At 41.4% G+C, this 15,823-nt stretch overlaps 1 protein-coding gene across 2 annotated transcripts in view; it reads left to right on the forward strand.

Moving 5' to 3' along the window:
- The window catches only part of LOC124720248 (speckle-type POZ protein-like), an 86,670-nt gene extending 72,001 nt beyond the window's left edge, over window positions 1-14,669 (forward strand). The window contains exons 5-6 of one of the 2 annotated variants that reach the window (XM_047245566.1): window positions 11,290-11,335; window positions 14,376-14,669. In XM_047245566.1, the coding sequence (XP_047101522.1) occupies window positions 11,290-11,335 (46 nt within the window). In that variant the 3' untranslated portion in view covers window positions 14,376-14,669. The remainder of the gene's footprint in view (window positions 1-11,289; window positions 11,336-14,375) is intronic. The other variant, XM_047245567.1, reaches the window with a different exon arrangement.
- The last annotated feature ends 1,154 nt before the right edge of the window (window positions 14,670-15,823 follow it).

Here is a 15,823-nt window from a genome sequence, read left to right on the forward strand (position 1 = left end):
TACCAGATAACCCTGTGACGAAACGCGCCACTCTTCTTTGGATCTCCTCTGTCAACCCGACCTGGTACGGATCCCACACTGATGAGCAATACTCAAGTATAGGTCGACTGAGTGTTTTGTAAGCTACGTCGTTTGTTGATGGACTACATTTTCTAAGGACTCTCCCAATGAATCTCAACCTGGCACCTGCCTTACCAACAATTAATTTTATATGATCATTCCAAAAATGGCTCTGACCACTATGGGACTGAGCACTAGTGCCTAGAACCGCTCGATCACCGCGGCCGGCTGATCATTCCACTTCAAATCGTTCCGTACGCATACTCTCAGATATTTTACAGAAGTAACTGCTACCAGTGTTTGTTCCATCATAATATAATTATACAATAAAGAATCCTTTCTATGGATTCGCAATACATTACATTTGTCTATGTTAAGGGTCAGTTGCCACTCCCAATCCGCTACAGATCTTCCTGTATTTTGCTGCAATTTTCTAATGCTGCAACTTCTCTGTATACTACAGCATCATCCGCGAAAAGCCGCATGGAACTTCCGACACTATCTACTAGGTCATTTATACACTGCTGGCCACCGTAAATGCAACACCCTGAAGGAAGCATCCGAATCAAGTGAAATTTACACCATGTGTTTGCAGCGATGAGATATGCAACTGATTAGAATTTCAGCGCAGACGCACATCACGCGCGCCTGTGGCGCCACCTCATAGCGCCATTTAAGGCCTGGCGATTTCGACGAGTGTACGTTCGGCACGTGTGTTTACCTTGTGGTTGTTTCACAAGACGATCAGTTATGCCTCGTAGACAACAGCGAACATGGTTTGATCAAGTATCCGAGTTCGACAGAGGAAGGATAGTGGCTTACCGAGATTGTGGATTATCATACAGAGAAATCGCTAGTCGTGTTGGACGAAACCAAACAACTGTAATGCGGATATGTGACCGTTGGATGCGGGAGGGTACGACGGACCGACGTGGTCGATCGCATTCACCTCGGTGCACCACTGCACGTGCTGATAGGCAAATTGTGCGCATGGCAGTGACGGATCGCTCAGTGACATCCCGAACCATAGCACAGCACATTGCGTCTGTAACGCATCATCCAGTGTCTGCGCGTACCATTCGACGCCGTTTACAGCAGAGTGGTCTGTCCGCAAGACGTCCATTGCTTCGTCTACCATTGACGCAGAACCACAGACGTCTCCGTCGCCAATGGTGTGATGACAGACGGATGTGGACGGCAGAATGGAATGACGTTGTCTTTACTGACGAGGCACGCTTCTGTGTGCACCACCACGATGGGCGGATTCGAGTGTGGAGACACCGTGGAGAGAGGATGCTGGACAGCTGCATTATGCACCGCCACACTGGTCTTGCACCGGGTATTATGGTATGGGGCGGTATTGGATATTACTCTCGCACGCCTCTAGTACGCATTGCCGGTACTTTAAATAGCCGGCGCTACATATCCGAGGTGCTGGAGCCAGTTGTCCTTCCTTACCTTCAGGGCTCGGCCACAGCCATATTTCAACAGGATAATGCGCGACCACACGTGGCACGCATTGTCCAAAGGTTCTTCGTCAATAACCAGATTGAATTGCTTCCCTGGCCAGATCGCTCTCCGGATCTTTCGCCGATAGAAAACATGTGGTCCATGGTTGCTCAACGAGTGACCCAGATTACATCCCCAGCTGCCACACCAGATGATCTTTGGCAACGTGTGGAAGCTGCTTGGGCTGCTGTACCCCAGGAACACATCCAACGTCTCTTTGACTCAATGCCGAGACCTGTGGCAGCGGTGATCTCCAACAATGGCGGCTACTCTGACTACTGATTCTGGCAGGAACCACGGGTCACAGACGTCTGTAAACGTAATCATTTGATACTTGGTCAACATGTTATCTACAAAATAAATTTTGTTGTGCTACCTCTTGTCTTTCTTGGTGTTGCATTTACGGTGGCCAGCAGTGTATATATTTATGTATTTGTGTAGAAACCGTTACCAGCGATGTGGAAGGCGTAGCATACCGTTAGCAGAGCCTGTACTGATGATGGTGCGAATGGAGCGGTCTAAAGTTATGGTGATTCTCGTGTACGACTGTACAAGTGGTTCAAATGGCTCTGAGCACTATAGGACTTAACATCTGAGGTCATCAGTCTCCTAGAACGTACAATTACTTAAACCTAACTAAACTAAGGACATCACACACATCCATGCCCGAGGCAGGATTCGAACCTGCGACCGTGGCGGTCGCGCGGTTCCAGACTGAAGCGCCTAGAACCGCTTGCCACACCGTCCGGCTGGACAGCTGTGATGGTGTTATCCTGACGGATTACGTTCCTCCACGGGAGACTGTCAGTGCACAGTATTGCTGTTCCGTTTTTGGAGCATCACCTGCGACCAGCATTGCGAAAAAACGGCGACACTTTTTGCGCAACCCACCTATCAATTTGCACGAGAATGCGCGGCCCGGGTTTGAGGTACCATGTGACGGATTGCGTGGCCCCTCCTGCCGGAGGTTCGAGTCCTCCCTCGCGCATGGGTGTGTGTGTTGTTCTTAGCCAGCCGATGTGGCCGAGCGGTTCTAGGCGATTCAGTCTGCAACCGCACGCCGGTACGGTCGCACGTTCGAATCCTGCCTCGGGCATTGATATGTGTGATGTCCTTAGGTTAGGTAGGCTTAAGTAGTTCTAAGTTCTAGGGGACTGATGACCTCAGAGGTTAAGTCCCATAGTGCTGAGAGCCATTTTGTTGTTCTTAGCATAAGTTAGTTCAGATTAGTTTAAGTAGCGTGTAAGTCTAGGGACCGATGACCGAAGCAGTTTGGTCCCTTAGGAATTGACACACATCTGAACATTTGAATGCGCGGGCACATACAGCGCAAGCTGTGGCTGCTCTGTTCGGTGGATGGGACTGGGAAGTACTGTACCAGTCATCACACCGCCCGGACTTAGGTCCTTGTGACTTTGAATCGATTCCGAAGATGAAGGAACCACTTCGTAGCATTCGCTTGAGAACTGTTCCGGAGACTCGACAGGCAGTAGACTGCTCCATTTGCACCATCAACAGAACAGGTTGTGCTAACGGTAGACTACGCCTTCCGCATCGCTGGCAACAGATTCTACACAAAGCTGATGACTACTTTGAAGGACAGTAAAAGATGCGAACATGTAACTCTTTTGTGTCGGTTGTGAATAAACAGTTGCCACTATTTAAGTTCCAACACTCGTACCTGTATAAGGAACATCACACTTGACTAATTTGGGACCGTTTCGTCGAAAGGACACGTAATATTCCGCTTTAAAATCATTTTGTTTACGACAAGAAACACAAGAACTGCATTCCGTAGAGAGTGGTCGTCACATGAAATATATGATTAGCAATATTTGTTTGGGATGACTCCAGCTACAGATTACAAAAGTAGAATTCGCAGTATTTCCCGAAACTCCAGAGAAAATACACCTGATGAATGCTACGAGAGACACCTATTATACAGACAGAGATGACAAAAGTCATGGGATACCTCGTAATATCGTGTCGGACCTACTTTTGCCCAGTGAACTGCAGTAGCTCGACGTCCCATGAACTCAACAAGTCGTAGGAATCCTCCACATATACACTGAGCCATGCTGCCTCTATAGCCACCCGTAATTACGAAAGTGTTGCTGGTGCAGGATTTTGTGCATTAACTAAGCGCTCGATTATGCACCCTAAATGATCAGTGGGATGCATGTCGAACTGCCCAGAATGTTCTTAAAACCAATCACAAACAACTGTAACAGTCACTATTAAAAGCAGTTTTGATCCCAGATTTGTTTGTTCTAACCGGTTTCGACCACGCCTGTGGTTATCTTCATACTTGACAAATACAAAATCTGACCAGAGGGGTAGTTACATTAAAGAAAATTACACACAACTACAAAGTTATAAAACGATCAATTACCTAAGTGCTGTATGAGCAGGAGCCTCCTTCTTGTGGTAAATCACTGATAGAAAGAGCATTTTAACAAAGGATGGGGCCCCTCCACGCCCACACCAACGTGGTGACCAAACCAAAAGTTCTACTGTCACCTCTGTATAACATGTTGGTTTTTGAATCAGGAGTCACATGATGCGGGCTGTGATGTTATCCATGCGTCTGGGTAAGGTTACTCATTAAAATGGTCCATCAGGAGGTGGACGAAAGCGATCGAAGGGTAGCGGTTGTAAGGGCAGAGGAAAAAAAGTGCCAAGGCAAGCGCCAAGGGAAAGAAAACCTCTGCGACAGTAGGACGGGTAGTAAGGGCAGTAGCGGCTTGCTATCTGCGACAGTGCATGCAAGGTGTGGTTGTGTTAGTGCGAGGTATCGTGCATCGTTACCTTTGTCGTTGTTGCGCCGCTTGCTGCCGTTGCTGCGTCCCTGTAACAGTTCAAGGTTGTTACAGATTAGTGGGCGATCGGTCATAGGTCGGCTCACAGACAGTGTAGGGTGTGTGTTTGGTTGGTTTGCGTGCTGTGTACTGTGCGGTTTCCCTGCGGTTGCCTGTTTTTCGGCTGGTGGAGCATCTTGGGTTACCAGTAGTAGCTGTGTTGCAGGGGCTCGCCAGTACTGTCGTGTTAGCGTGCTATGGACCACAGATGTTTAGTTCCTAGCCAGTAGTGTCTTTGGTCTGTTATGCTTCCATCTATGGTTGTGGTCGTAGTTACCCAGAGAAAGGATAAACGGGTTGCGCGAGTGTCTCGTGTTATTGTACAGTCGTGTGGAGAGGTTTTGGAATACCTGCAAGATGGTACCTAGCCGGTATTCCCGGTGAAGGTCCGCGATGCGTGTGTAGCGCGGAGCGTTGCTTACGATTTTGAGTACTTTGTTCTGTGTGAGCTGCAGACGGCGCAGGCGAGTTGGCGCAGTGTATCCCCAGACAGGGGCTGCATACATCAGGGGGTCTAATAAGTGTCATGTACGTGGACCTAGACACCCTCCTGTTCAGTGTTCTACGCCTGTTAAGCATAGGGTAGAGTTGTTTGAGCCTCGCCTTAGCTTTGTTGGTCACGTGTTGAATGTGCCCCCCCCCCCCCCCCCCCCCCCGAGTAGTTTCCTGTCCAGCCAGACACCGAGGTATTTGACCTTCTCGCGGAAACATATTGGGCGTGTGTGTAGTGTTATTGGGTTGCAGTGCTGAAGTTTGCGCAGTTGCTTCGGTCTTCTAGTGAACAGAACGGCCTCGCACTTGTCGACGTTTACTCTAACACGCCACTTCACCAGCCAAGGCTCCGCCCTTCTGTGTGCAGTACGTAGTCGTGAGTTAATGTTAGACGGCTTCCAATCTTGCGCAAGGATGGCGGTGTCATCCGCGTAGATTGCCACCGTCGTGTTGTGTGTAGCTGGGAAGTCGTGAATGTAGAGGTTCAACAGTAAGCGCCCTAGGATGTTTCCTTGGGGTACTCCTGCCTGGATACCATGTCGTGTCGATTGTTTGCCTGCACGTTGGTGTTGAAACTCCTGTCCGTGAGATATCAGTGTATGAGACGTACGAGCCCGTCGGGGAACCCTGCGTCGCTAAGTTTGCGTATTAAAAAAAAGTAAAAGTGCACGTCTTGCAACGTCCCCTGAACAATTATACAAGACTGTGCTTAAACTGACACACAATGTAAGATCATGTAAGAATTTAAACGTCGAACAGACCTAATTACTGGGCTACTGCACCCAAAATTTTTCTTAATCCAACATCAAGGTCGCAATCTGCTTTGTCGATATGAGCTCTCAAAAACAATTACGCTGTTATCCCTAAGGTAACTTAATCTTATGATCATAAATTATGGATCAAAATAACAAACATTAATAAATGATATAATAATGAAGAGTTTATTTATTCTTCATGTCACCCCAACAAAACATCATTAAATATAGAAAGACAAACACAAAACTATATAAAAATAAAATGTTAAGCTCTATAGGGTCTTCTCGTCCTAAAGAAAGATTTAAGCCTTTTGCCTCAAAAGTTAAATTCAAAAATTTATTAAGAGACAGTTGATTTCTCGTCAAGCCATTCATTCCAGCCACTAATTAAGAGACTAATGATTATGCTACCTTTGCACGGTCAAAATATCGCGGCTCTTTAAAAATCTACTCAGTGAGCACGCCAGACCTCAAAGTATTTTCAAGAGGACATGTTTTTGATAAACAGGCGGAAATCAATTTTGCCTAGTTCCTTATAATAAATTCACAAGGTAAAAATTACATACAAATAAATATACTAATTCTATCATTATTACAAAAATTAAAATTAAATAAATAATCTTAATAAAAAACCTAAAATACTTATAAAATCAAAATAAAAAATAATGAATTAAAACGTAATCTTAAAGATAGCTGGTTTAAAGCTTACTATTATATTTTATAAATCAATTATAGATTATTAACTTCAAAGCTTATCCCTTAAAGAATAAATAAGTTAATATTTATACCTAAAAAATTAAATAAAAACAATTAACTTCAAAAAATTAAATTTTTTCTTAAGAAACTAGATATCTTGGGAAACGATTAACATATCATTTCTATAGATAATTTAATAATAATCAGGAGTTTGATGAAATGGACTGGATCGTTCCTTTCATTAATGTTGATAGGAAGAGAAGTTTTGTGGAGTTGTTGGTCATTAAAAAGGAGAGGATTGATACCTCTATAAATGGGGTATGAACCCATTAGCTTGTTTAGCTTACCTTTTTACATTAAGGTGTATGATGCACGTTAGTTTTTGATACTAAAGGAGGTAGTTTAATTCTGTCTTATGTAATTTTTAATGAAGGTAATTTTATTTACTTGATTTACCCTATCAAGGCACTTCATTTATATTTTTTTTAAATTTGTTTATGTATTATTTTGGTTATTTCTAATTAATTTATCTCGGTTAGGATAATTTGAATATATATTTAATTAAATTTAAATACCTATAATGTTATTTTATAATTATTAAATGATTATTTTAATACATTTATTTACCTAGGATTATAGCTACTTATGTTTTTAGCTTAAAATAATCTGACTTTCAATAATCCCTACAAAAGAATGGCCCTGACTAACATTAACCTATACGTTTCACAAATCATTTACCTCACAAAAATCTTCGTTACTCGAACTACTGCAATACAGCGAGCACCACTACTGCCAGCTAAATAAAAGATTCAAACTACTGAAGGCACTAACTACTGATAGGCATAGTTAGCAAATGAAAGATTTTGATAAAGAACAAACAATGTATTTACCTTAATAGTGTTCAAAAGTCATAATATATATAGCATTTCATGACATACAGTCTTACAAATGTATTCTCTGATGGACACACATCCAGATCATCGGCTCTCAAATTTCCGCCATCTCTCTCCCCACATCCACCACTGCTGGCAGCTCACATCCAACTGCGCAATGCTACGCGCTGTCCACATCCAGCTGCCGCTGCCCAAGACTACAATGGCAGACAACAATGCAAACTAGCCACATACTGCACACAGCACAGCCAGTGATTTTCATACAGAGCGCTACGTGGCGTTACCAATAAAAAATCATAAACAGCCTACTTACAGTCTTACTTACATACCAGAGGCTCCGCCCACTTTTAACAAAATGTCATCGCTAACCAATGGGTTAAAAGTCAAATAACAACGAAAAAGTTCGTAATTAAAAGAACTATGGCAAGAATGAAACATAAAAATACGTGGAACTTAGCTGGTTCAACAGCTATTATCACATAAAATATGTAAAAATATTAAACCTAAAATTAAAAGTAAAAATCTTTTGGACAGTACATGTGTTGCCTTCTCTGGGCCTGTTGGAGAACCATTTAGAATCTTCTGGTTGCCATATTAAGTATAGACGCCATTCCAAAGATGTGGCAACAGGTTACTCTCCAGCGAGGTTGTTGTAATATCGATAGACAAACGTTCCATGTTATGGAAACGATAGACGCTCTAGCAGGGCGCTTTCCATTAAGGAGGCTGCAAAAATCGTTAACTGACGTGTTGTAGTAAATACTGCACAGATATAATTTCAAGGTGTAACAAGAGACATCCATTTGTATAGATTATTCGATAGATAATAATTAGTTCTTGCAGATGAGAATGAGAAAGAACGTAATCGAGAGGGCACAGTACTTGCATATATTCTTAAAAATACTGCCTATGACGCTCATATATATATTACAAATTTTACATGTAACAATATTAAAGGCCATTCCTATGTTTTATTTTACATGAGTCTTACAAACAAAAATATAAAGTATAAAAATAGTACTAAAAGACTAAGAATAAAACAGTGACAGTGTAAGGTACGGATTTAACAGGTACCTGTGACATACACTGAAGCACATGACATGCATTATTGGTCAATAAAATATATGCACAACATTATATACATACTAACAGTTTATATTAACTTTTGTTTCTTCATAAAATGTAAAGGAAAAGGAAAAACTGAAGTGGCTAAAACTTACGAGACAGACTGTTACTGTAGATCACTTGCACATAAGCATATAAAAACTGTTTATGAAACAAATATAGAAACATAAATCGTGTATATACCGTTAGTCAGAAAGTAGAGGGAATTTAAAATACAATTCTACAAGCTGTAGTATCAGAATATTACAAGGATTTGAATTTGCACTATGCAGTCTTAAAGCAAGACAGAAGTAAACATTCTAGAAACAGATTGTCAGTCATAAAATAATATTTGGCAAAATAATAAAGGTTACAATGTATAAAATGTTCCCCAGGGAAGCGTACTGGGGCCTCTGCTGTTCCTGATCTATATAAATGACCTGGGTGACAATCTGAGCAGTTCTCTATGGTTGTTAGCAGATGATGCTGTAATTTACCGTCTAATAAGGTCATCCGAAGACCAGTATCAGTTGCAAAGCGATTTAGAAAAGATTGGTGTATGGTGTGGCAGGTGGCAGTTGACGCTAAATAACGAATAGTGTGAGGTGATCGACACGAGTTCCAAAAGAAATCCGTTGGAATTCGATTTCTCGATAAATAGTACAATTCTCAAGGCTGTCAATTCAACTAAGTACCTGGGTGTTAATATCACGAACAACTTCAGTTGGAAAGACCACATAGATAATATTGTTGGGAAGGCGGGCCGAAGGTTGCGTTTCATTGGCAGGACACTTAGAAGATGCAACAAGTCCACTAAGGAGACAGCTTACACTACACTCGTTCGTCCTCTGTTAGAATATTGCTGCGCAGTGTGGAATCTTTACCAGGTGGGATTGACGGAGGACATCGAAAGGGTGCAAAAAAAGGCAGCTCGTTTTGTATTATCACGTAATAGGGGAGAGAGTGTGGCAGATACGATACGCGAGTTGGGATGGAAGTCATTAAAGCAAAGACGTTTTTCGTCGCGGCGAGATCTATTTACGAAATTTGTCACCAACTTTCTCTTCCGAATGCGAAAATATTTTGTTGAGCCCAACCTACATAGGTAGGAATGATCATGAAAATAAAATAAGAGAAATCAGAGCTGGAACAGAAAGGTTTAGGTGTTCGTTTTTCCCGCGCGCTGTTCGGGAGTGGAATGGTAGGGAGATAGTATGATTGTGGTTCGATGAACCCTCTGCCAAGCACTTAAATGTGAATTGCAGAGTGATCATGTAGATGTAGACGGTCGCAGGTTCGAATCCTGCCTCGAGCATGGATGTGTGTGATGTCCTCTGGGTGGTTAGGTTTAAGTAGTTCTAAGTTCTAGGGGACTTATGACCTCAGAAGTTAAGTCCCATAGTGCTCGGAGCCATTTGAACCATTTGACCTTTCGGAAGTAGCAGTCGAAGCACTGTGGCGCTTTTCTGACTTTAGATGCACTTGCAAGTGGAAGTTGTGCTGGGGGTGGAAGGGCTCTACTGGGTGGTGACAAACCTAGGGGGGATTTTCGAGCTGAGGGCTCCCTGATTGCACTCGCCTCTGCGGTCTCTAAGAGCGCGACTGCCGACCCTCCTAGTTGAGGGACAGCTCTCGCTCTCGCTCAGAGATGCGGCAGCCGGCTACTCTCCAACGAGGTAGTTCTAATATCGATACGTACCATGAACAGCATGTTGTTACGAAACGATAGACGCTCTAGCAGGGAGCATTCCATGAAGGAGGCTGCAAAAATCGTTAACTGGCGTGTTGCAGTAACTGCTGCACAGATACAATTTAACAAGAAACATCCATTTGCATAGATTATTTGATAGATAATAATTAGTTCTTGCAGATGAAAACTGAGAAAGAACGTAATCGGGAGCGCACGGTACTTGTGCATATTCTTAAAATACAGCCTATGACGCTCCTATATGTATTACAAATGTTAGATGTGACAATATTAAAGGCCATTCCTATGTTCTGTTTTACATGACAGTCTTATAAACAAAAATATAGTTAAAGTCAAAAAATTGTACTAGAAGACTAAGAATAAAACAATGACACTGTAAGGTACGAAATTAACAGGTACCTGTGACAAACACTGAAGCACGTGACATGCATTATTGGTCAATAAAATATATGCACAACATTATATACATACTAACAGTTTATATTAACTTTTGTTTCTTCATAAACTGTAAAGGAAAAGGAAAAACTGGAGTGGCTGAAACTTATGAGACAGACTGTTATCATAGAATAAGATCACTTGCACATAATTATATAAAAACTATTTATGAAACAAATATAGAAACATAAATCGTGTATATACCGTTAGTCAGGAAGTAGAGGGAATTTGAAATACAATATTACGAGCCGTAGTATCAAAATATTAAAAAGATTTGAATTTGCGTTATGCAGTCTTAAAGCAAGACAGAAGTAAAGATTCTAAAAACACATTGTCATAAAATAATATCTGGCAAAATAATAAAGGTTACAAAGTGTACAATGTTTTATGAAGGTTTCAAAAATTTATTAACAAATGACAGAAGAGTGAGCATTCCAAAGCAAATCGTCAAAAAAGCTCAAAGGAAAGTTTGTCTTTGAATTCAAGCTGCTCATTTAAAACAGATAACGGTTTACTTTTATAAAGTGAATATATTTCAGTGTCTTCCTAAGTATTTAGCAGAAGCCCTTTAGGTACATTATGTAATATTTTCAAATTCTTTGAAATGTAACCCTCAGAGTGTATCACGTGCACTGCTCTATCGAGAAGTGATTTGCCATCAGAAGGAGACTCCTGCTCATATGGCATTTTCGTAATTCATCGTTTTATGACTTTGTAGTCCTATATAATTTTCTATAATGTATGTAGCCCTCTGATCAGATTTTCTATTTGACTTGTAGGTCTGAAGATCACCACAGGCGAGGTCGAACCCGGTTACCAGAATAAGTAAGTTTGTGGTCAAGACTGTTTTTAATAATAACTATTAGTAATAACATTGATCATTGTCTGCTCTCACAATGTATTCAAAAGTGACAAACAACTGTGATCCAGTGACATAGCGCACTGTCATCCATAAAAATTCCATCTTTTTTTGTGAACATGAACTCTGGCTGAAAATGGTCTCCAGGAAGCTGAACACAACCATTTTCAATCAATACTGGTTCATTTGAACCAGAGAACCCAGTCCATTCCATGTAAATGCACTGACACCATTGTGGAGCCACCACCAGCTTACACAGTGTCTTGTTGACAACTAGGATCCACGGCTTCATAGGATCTGCGCCACATTTGAACCCTACCAACTGAGACAGGGACTCATCTGAGCAGGCCACGTTCCTCCAGCCATCTAGGATACAACTGATTTGGCCACGAGCCCAGGAGAGGTGCTGTAGGCGACGTCGTGCTGTTAACAAAGGCCTGCCATAGCCCATAAACCCAAATTTTGCTGCATTGTCCTACTGGATATGTTGATCATACATCCCACACTGATTTCCGCAGTTACTTCATGCAGTATTGCGTGTATATCAGCACTGACACCTATGATAACGCTGATACTCTCGGTAATTAAGTGAAGGACATCGGCCAGGACTTTGTCCATGGTGAGAGGCAATACCTGAAATTTGGTCTCCTCAACACGCTCTCAATAATGTGGCTCTCATAATATTGACTTCCTAACACTTTCCACTGTCACTAGGAGGTAAGTAGATACTGCCTACAGAAAACTAGAGACCTTTGGAGAAAACAGAACCACTTGTATGAATATCAAGAGCTCAGATGGAAAACCAGTCCGAAGCAAAGAAGGGAAAGCAGAAAGGTCGAAGGAGTATATAGAGGGTCTATACAAGGCCAATGTACTTGAGGATAATATTATGGAAATGGAAGAGGACGTAGGTGAAGATGAAATGGGAGATAAGATACTGTGTGAAGAGTTTGACAGAGCGCTGAAAGACCAGAGTCGAAACAAGGCCTCGGGAGTAGACAACATTCCATTAGGACTACTGACGGCCTTGGGAGAGCCAGTCCTGACAAAAGTCTACCATCTAGTGAGGAATATGCATGAGACGGGCGATATACTTTCAGACTTCAAGAACAATATAATAATTCGAATAGCTAAGATAGCAGGTGTTGACAGCTGCGAGAATTACCAAACTATCAGTTTAATAAGTCACGGCCACAAAATAATAAAACGAATTCTTTACGGACGAATGGAAAAACTGGTAGAAGCCGACCTCAGGGAAGATCGGTTTGATTCTGTAGAAATGTTGAAACATGTGAGGCAATACTGACCCTAAGACGTTTCGTTAGAAGATAGATTAAGGAAAGGCAAACCTACGTTTCTAGCATTTGTAGAACTAGAAAAAGCTTTAGACAATGTTGACTGCAACACTCTCTCTTAAATTCTGAAGGGGCAGGGATGAAATACAGGGAGCGAAAGGCTATTTACAATTTGTACAGAAACAAGATGGCAGTTACGATAGTCGAGGGGTATGAAGGGGAAGCAGTGGTTGGGAAGGGAATGAGACAGGGTTGTAGCCTATCCCCAATGTTATTCAATCTGTGCACTGAGCAAGCACTAAAGGAAATAAAAGTTCGGAATAGAAATTAAAATCCATGGAGAAGATATGCCAATGACATCGTAATTCTGTCAGAGACAGCAAAGGACTTGGACGAGAATCTGAACGGAATGGACAGTGTCTTAAAAGAGGATATAAGATGAACATAAACAAAAGCGAAACGAGGATAATGGAATGTAGTCGAATTAAATCGGGTGATGCTGAGGGAATTAGATTAGGAAATGAGACACTTAAAGTAGTAAAGGAGTTTTGCTATTTGTGGAGCAAAATAACTGATGATGGTCGAAGTAGAGGGGATATGAAATGTAGACTGGCTATGGCAAGGAAAGCGTTTCTGCAGAGAAATTTGTTAACATCGAGTATAGATTTAAGTGGCAGGAAGTCGTTTCTGAAAGTATTTGTATGGAGTGTAGCCATGTATGGAAGTGAAACATAGGCGATAAGTAGTTTAGACAAGGAGAGAATAGAAGTTTTCGAAATGTGGTGCTACTCAAGAATGCTGAAGATTAGATGGGTAGTTCATGTAACTAATGAGGAGGTACTGAATAGAATTAGGGAAAAGAGGAATTTGTGGCACAACTTGACTATAAGAAGGGATCTGTTGATAGGACATGTTCTAAGGCATCAAAGGATCACCAATTCGTTGTTGGAGGGAAGTGTGGAGGGAAAAAATCGCAGAGGGAGACAGAGAGATGAATACACTAAGCAGATTGAGAAGGATGTACGTTGCAGTACATACTCGGAGAAGCTGCAGCTTGCACAGGATGGACTAGCATGGAGAGCTGCATCAAACCAGTCTCTGGTCTGAAGACCATAACATCATCATTTTCCAACATGGAATGTTCCATGCATCTAGCTCAAAGTACCATTCCCTGGTCTTTTCAAAGTCTATTAATTCCCACTGTGCAGCCGTAATCACATTGGAAGCCTTTTCACATGAATTACCTGAGTAAAAATCACAGATCCACCAATGCACTGTTGTTTTGCTACATACCTTGTGTATTCTTTATTACTGTCATCTTTTTATGTGCATCCTGCTATCTCATCACTTTTGTCACCCAATGTACACTAAAATCTGATGCACATGTACAATTAATAAAAGATATTTCTCACACTGAAAAGTAGAGGGTGTTCAGTAAAGAGTATGTCCTCAAGATATCTCATTAAGCTTGCTTTACAACTTACTTGCCCGGTAAGGATTTGTGCAGTGAGTATTGATCTGTAAGAGGATCTGTATGGTTGGCACAAAATTCTTTCTAGTTCAGTTAGTCTCTAATTTAAAATATATTAAAAATTAGGTACACATGTGGTAAAAAATATTTATCATTTCCAGCTAAATATGAAACAAAATAATAAAAAATGATAACAGTGAAAATTTTAATTCAATGTTACATTTTTTTACCCACGATTAGTGGACTATCAACTGGAAACTCTGCAGGTGACTTCAAGTGAAGGATCATGGTTCTCGCCTGGTGTGGAGCAGTGACGATCAAAGGAGCCATTGTCATCACCGATGACCATGAGGTTCCCAACAACAGTGTGACTTGCATTTGGACAATCAGCCTCCTGACCTGTCTAATGTGGCTCACCATTTCTTCACCACTGTATTCAAGCTCTCCATGTCAGAGTAGCATCTTCACTGTTGACTCTGTGATAATTTTTTCTTGTCATTCATTATGTACATAACATTATACAGTGCAAAATGAGCTATTTAATTTTATTTTTATCATCACCCTTTTGAATTGTGCAACAGGTTTAATTACTCTGTTCTTTTTGTTACATTAGAAATAAGCATAAAAATGAACTTACATGTTATGGCTAATGTGATATGTGTGAAGTATACAGGGTGTTTTTGTAAGAGCATGCAAAGATGTTGCAGGACAAAGAGAACAGTTTGACGTAGGGAACCTGGGATCAGAGAAGCCAGCTTGCAGAGATGTGGAAGTAACCTTGTCTACCACTTTGTCTAGCATTACTGTTTCCAGATTATTTACAACTAATATGTGTACAAGTTTACACTTACTGTGCTGTTAATTTACTACTTTATTTCCTGCAAGGAAACAAGGACGATGAGCCTGATTGCTAAAAAGTCATGATACTGGTTTGTTTATTTTACTTGCCATAAGATGGCTCTGTTGTATGGTATTTAAATTGTTCCGTGACAGAATGTGCTATGAATCAATGACAAACCCATTCATTACTCAGTGCTATGCAGAGACGTACAGAACAATATGATGAAGCAGCAGTGGAGCTCACAGGCATCCATCTTGTCTATGGGAAAGGACATCACAATGCTCTCACTGCTGAGAGGCTGTACAGGGAACGATTTCCTAAAATTTCTTGCTAAAGATACTTGTGTATGAGAAGGAATTAGTTGCTGGAATTGTAGCTGCCTGTGATGTGATTCGAAACACACCAGGGATATTTGTCAGGGTGAGTCAGACTCTTCTTTGTCGATGTCAGCTTGCATTGAGGTTGATGGCCGTCAGTTTCAGCACATTTTGTAAGATAAAGTACAAATGTTATGTTCATTATGCCAATAATGGTGTTCGCAGTTACCTGTAACTAAAGTAAATAAAAATGTGCACAGTAATGTGGTTTTATTCTTGTTATCTTCTTAAGTGAGCCTGATATCACATGCAGCCAAAGTCTTGCCAACGACGCTCAACAGAAGGCTATATGGAAAGCTGACTTGCGTAATAGGAGATGAACAATTTGGTTTCAGGCAAGGAGTGGGAACTAGATACCGTTGGGCGACTGAGAGTGATAAGGGAGAGAGGTACGTGGAGAAGAGAAGGAAGGTGTAAGTTGTGTTCGTTGATCTTGAGGAGGATTTTGACTGTCAGATGGGACAAACTGA

The sequence above is a fragment of the Schistocerca piceifrons genome, chromosome 11, assembly GCF_021461385.2.
Source record: "Schistocerca piceifrons isolate TAMUIC-IGC-003096 chromosome 11, iqSchPice1.1, whole genome shotgun sequence".
Lineage (NCBI taxonomy): Eukaryota > Metazoa > Arthropoda > Insecta > Orthoptera > Acrididae > Schistocerca > Schistocerca piceifrons.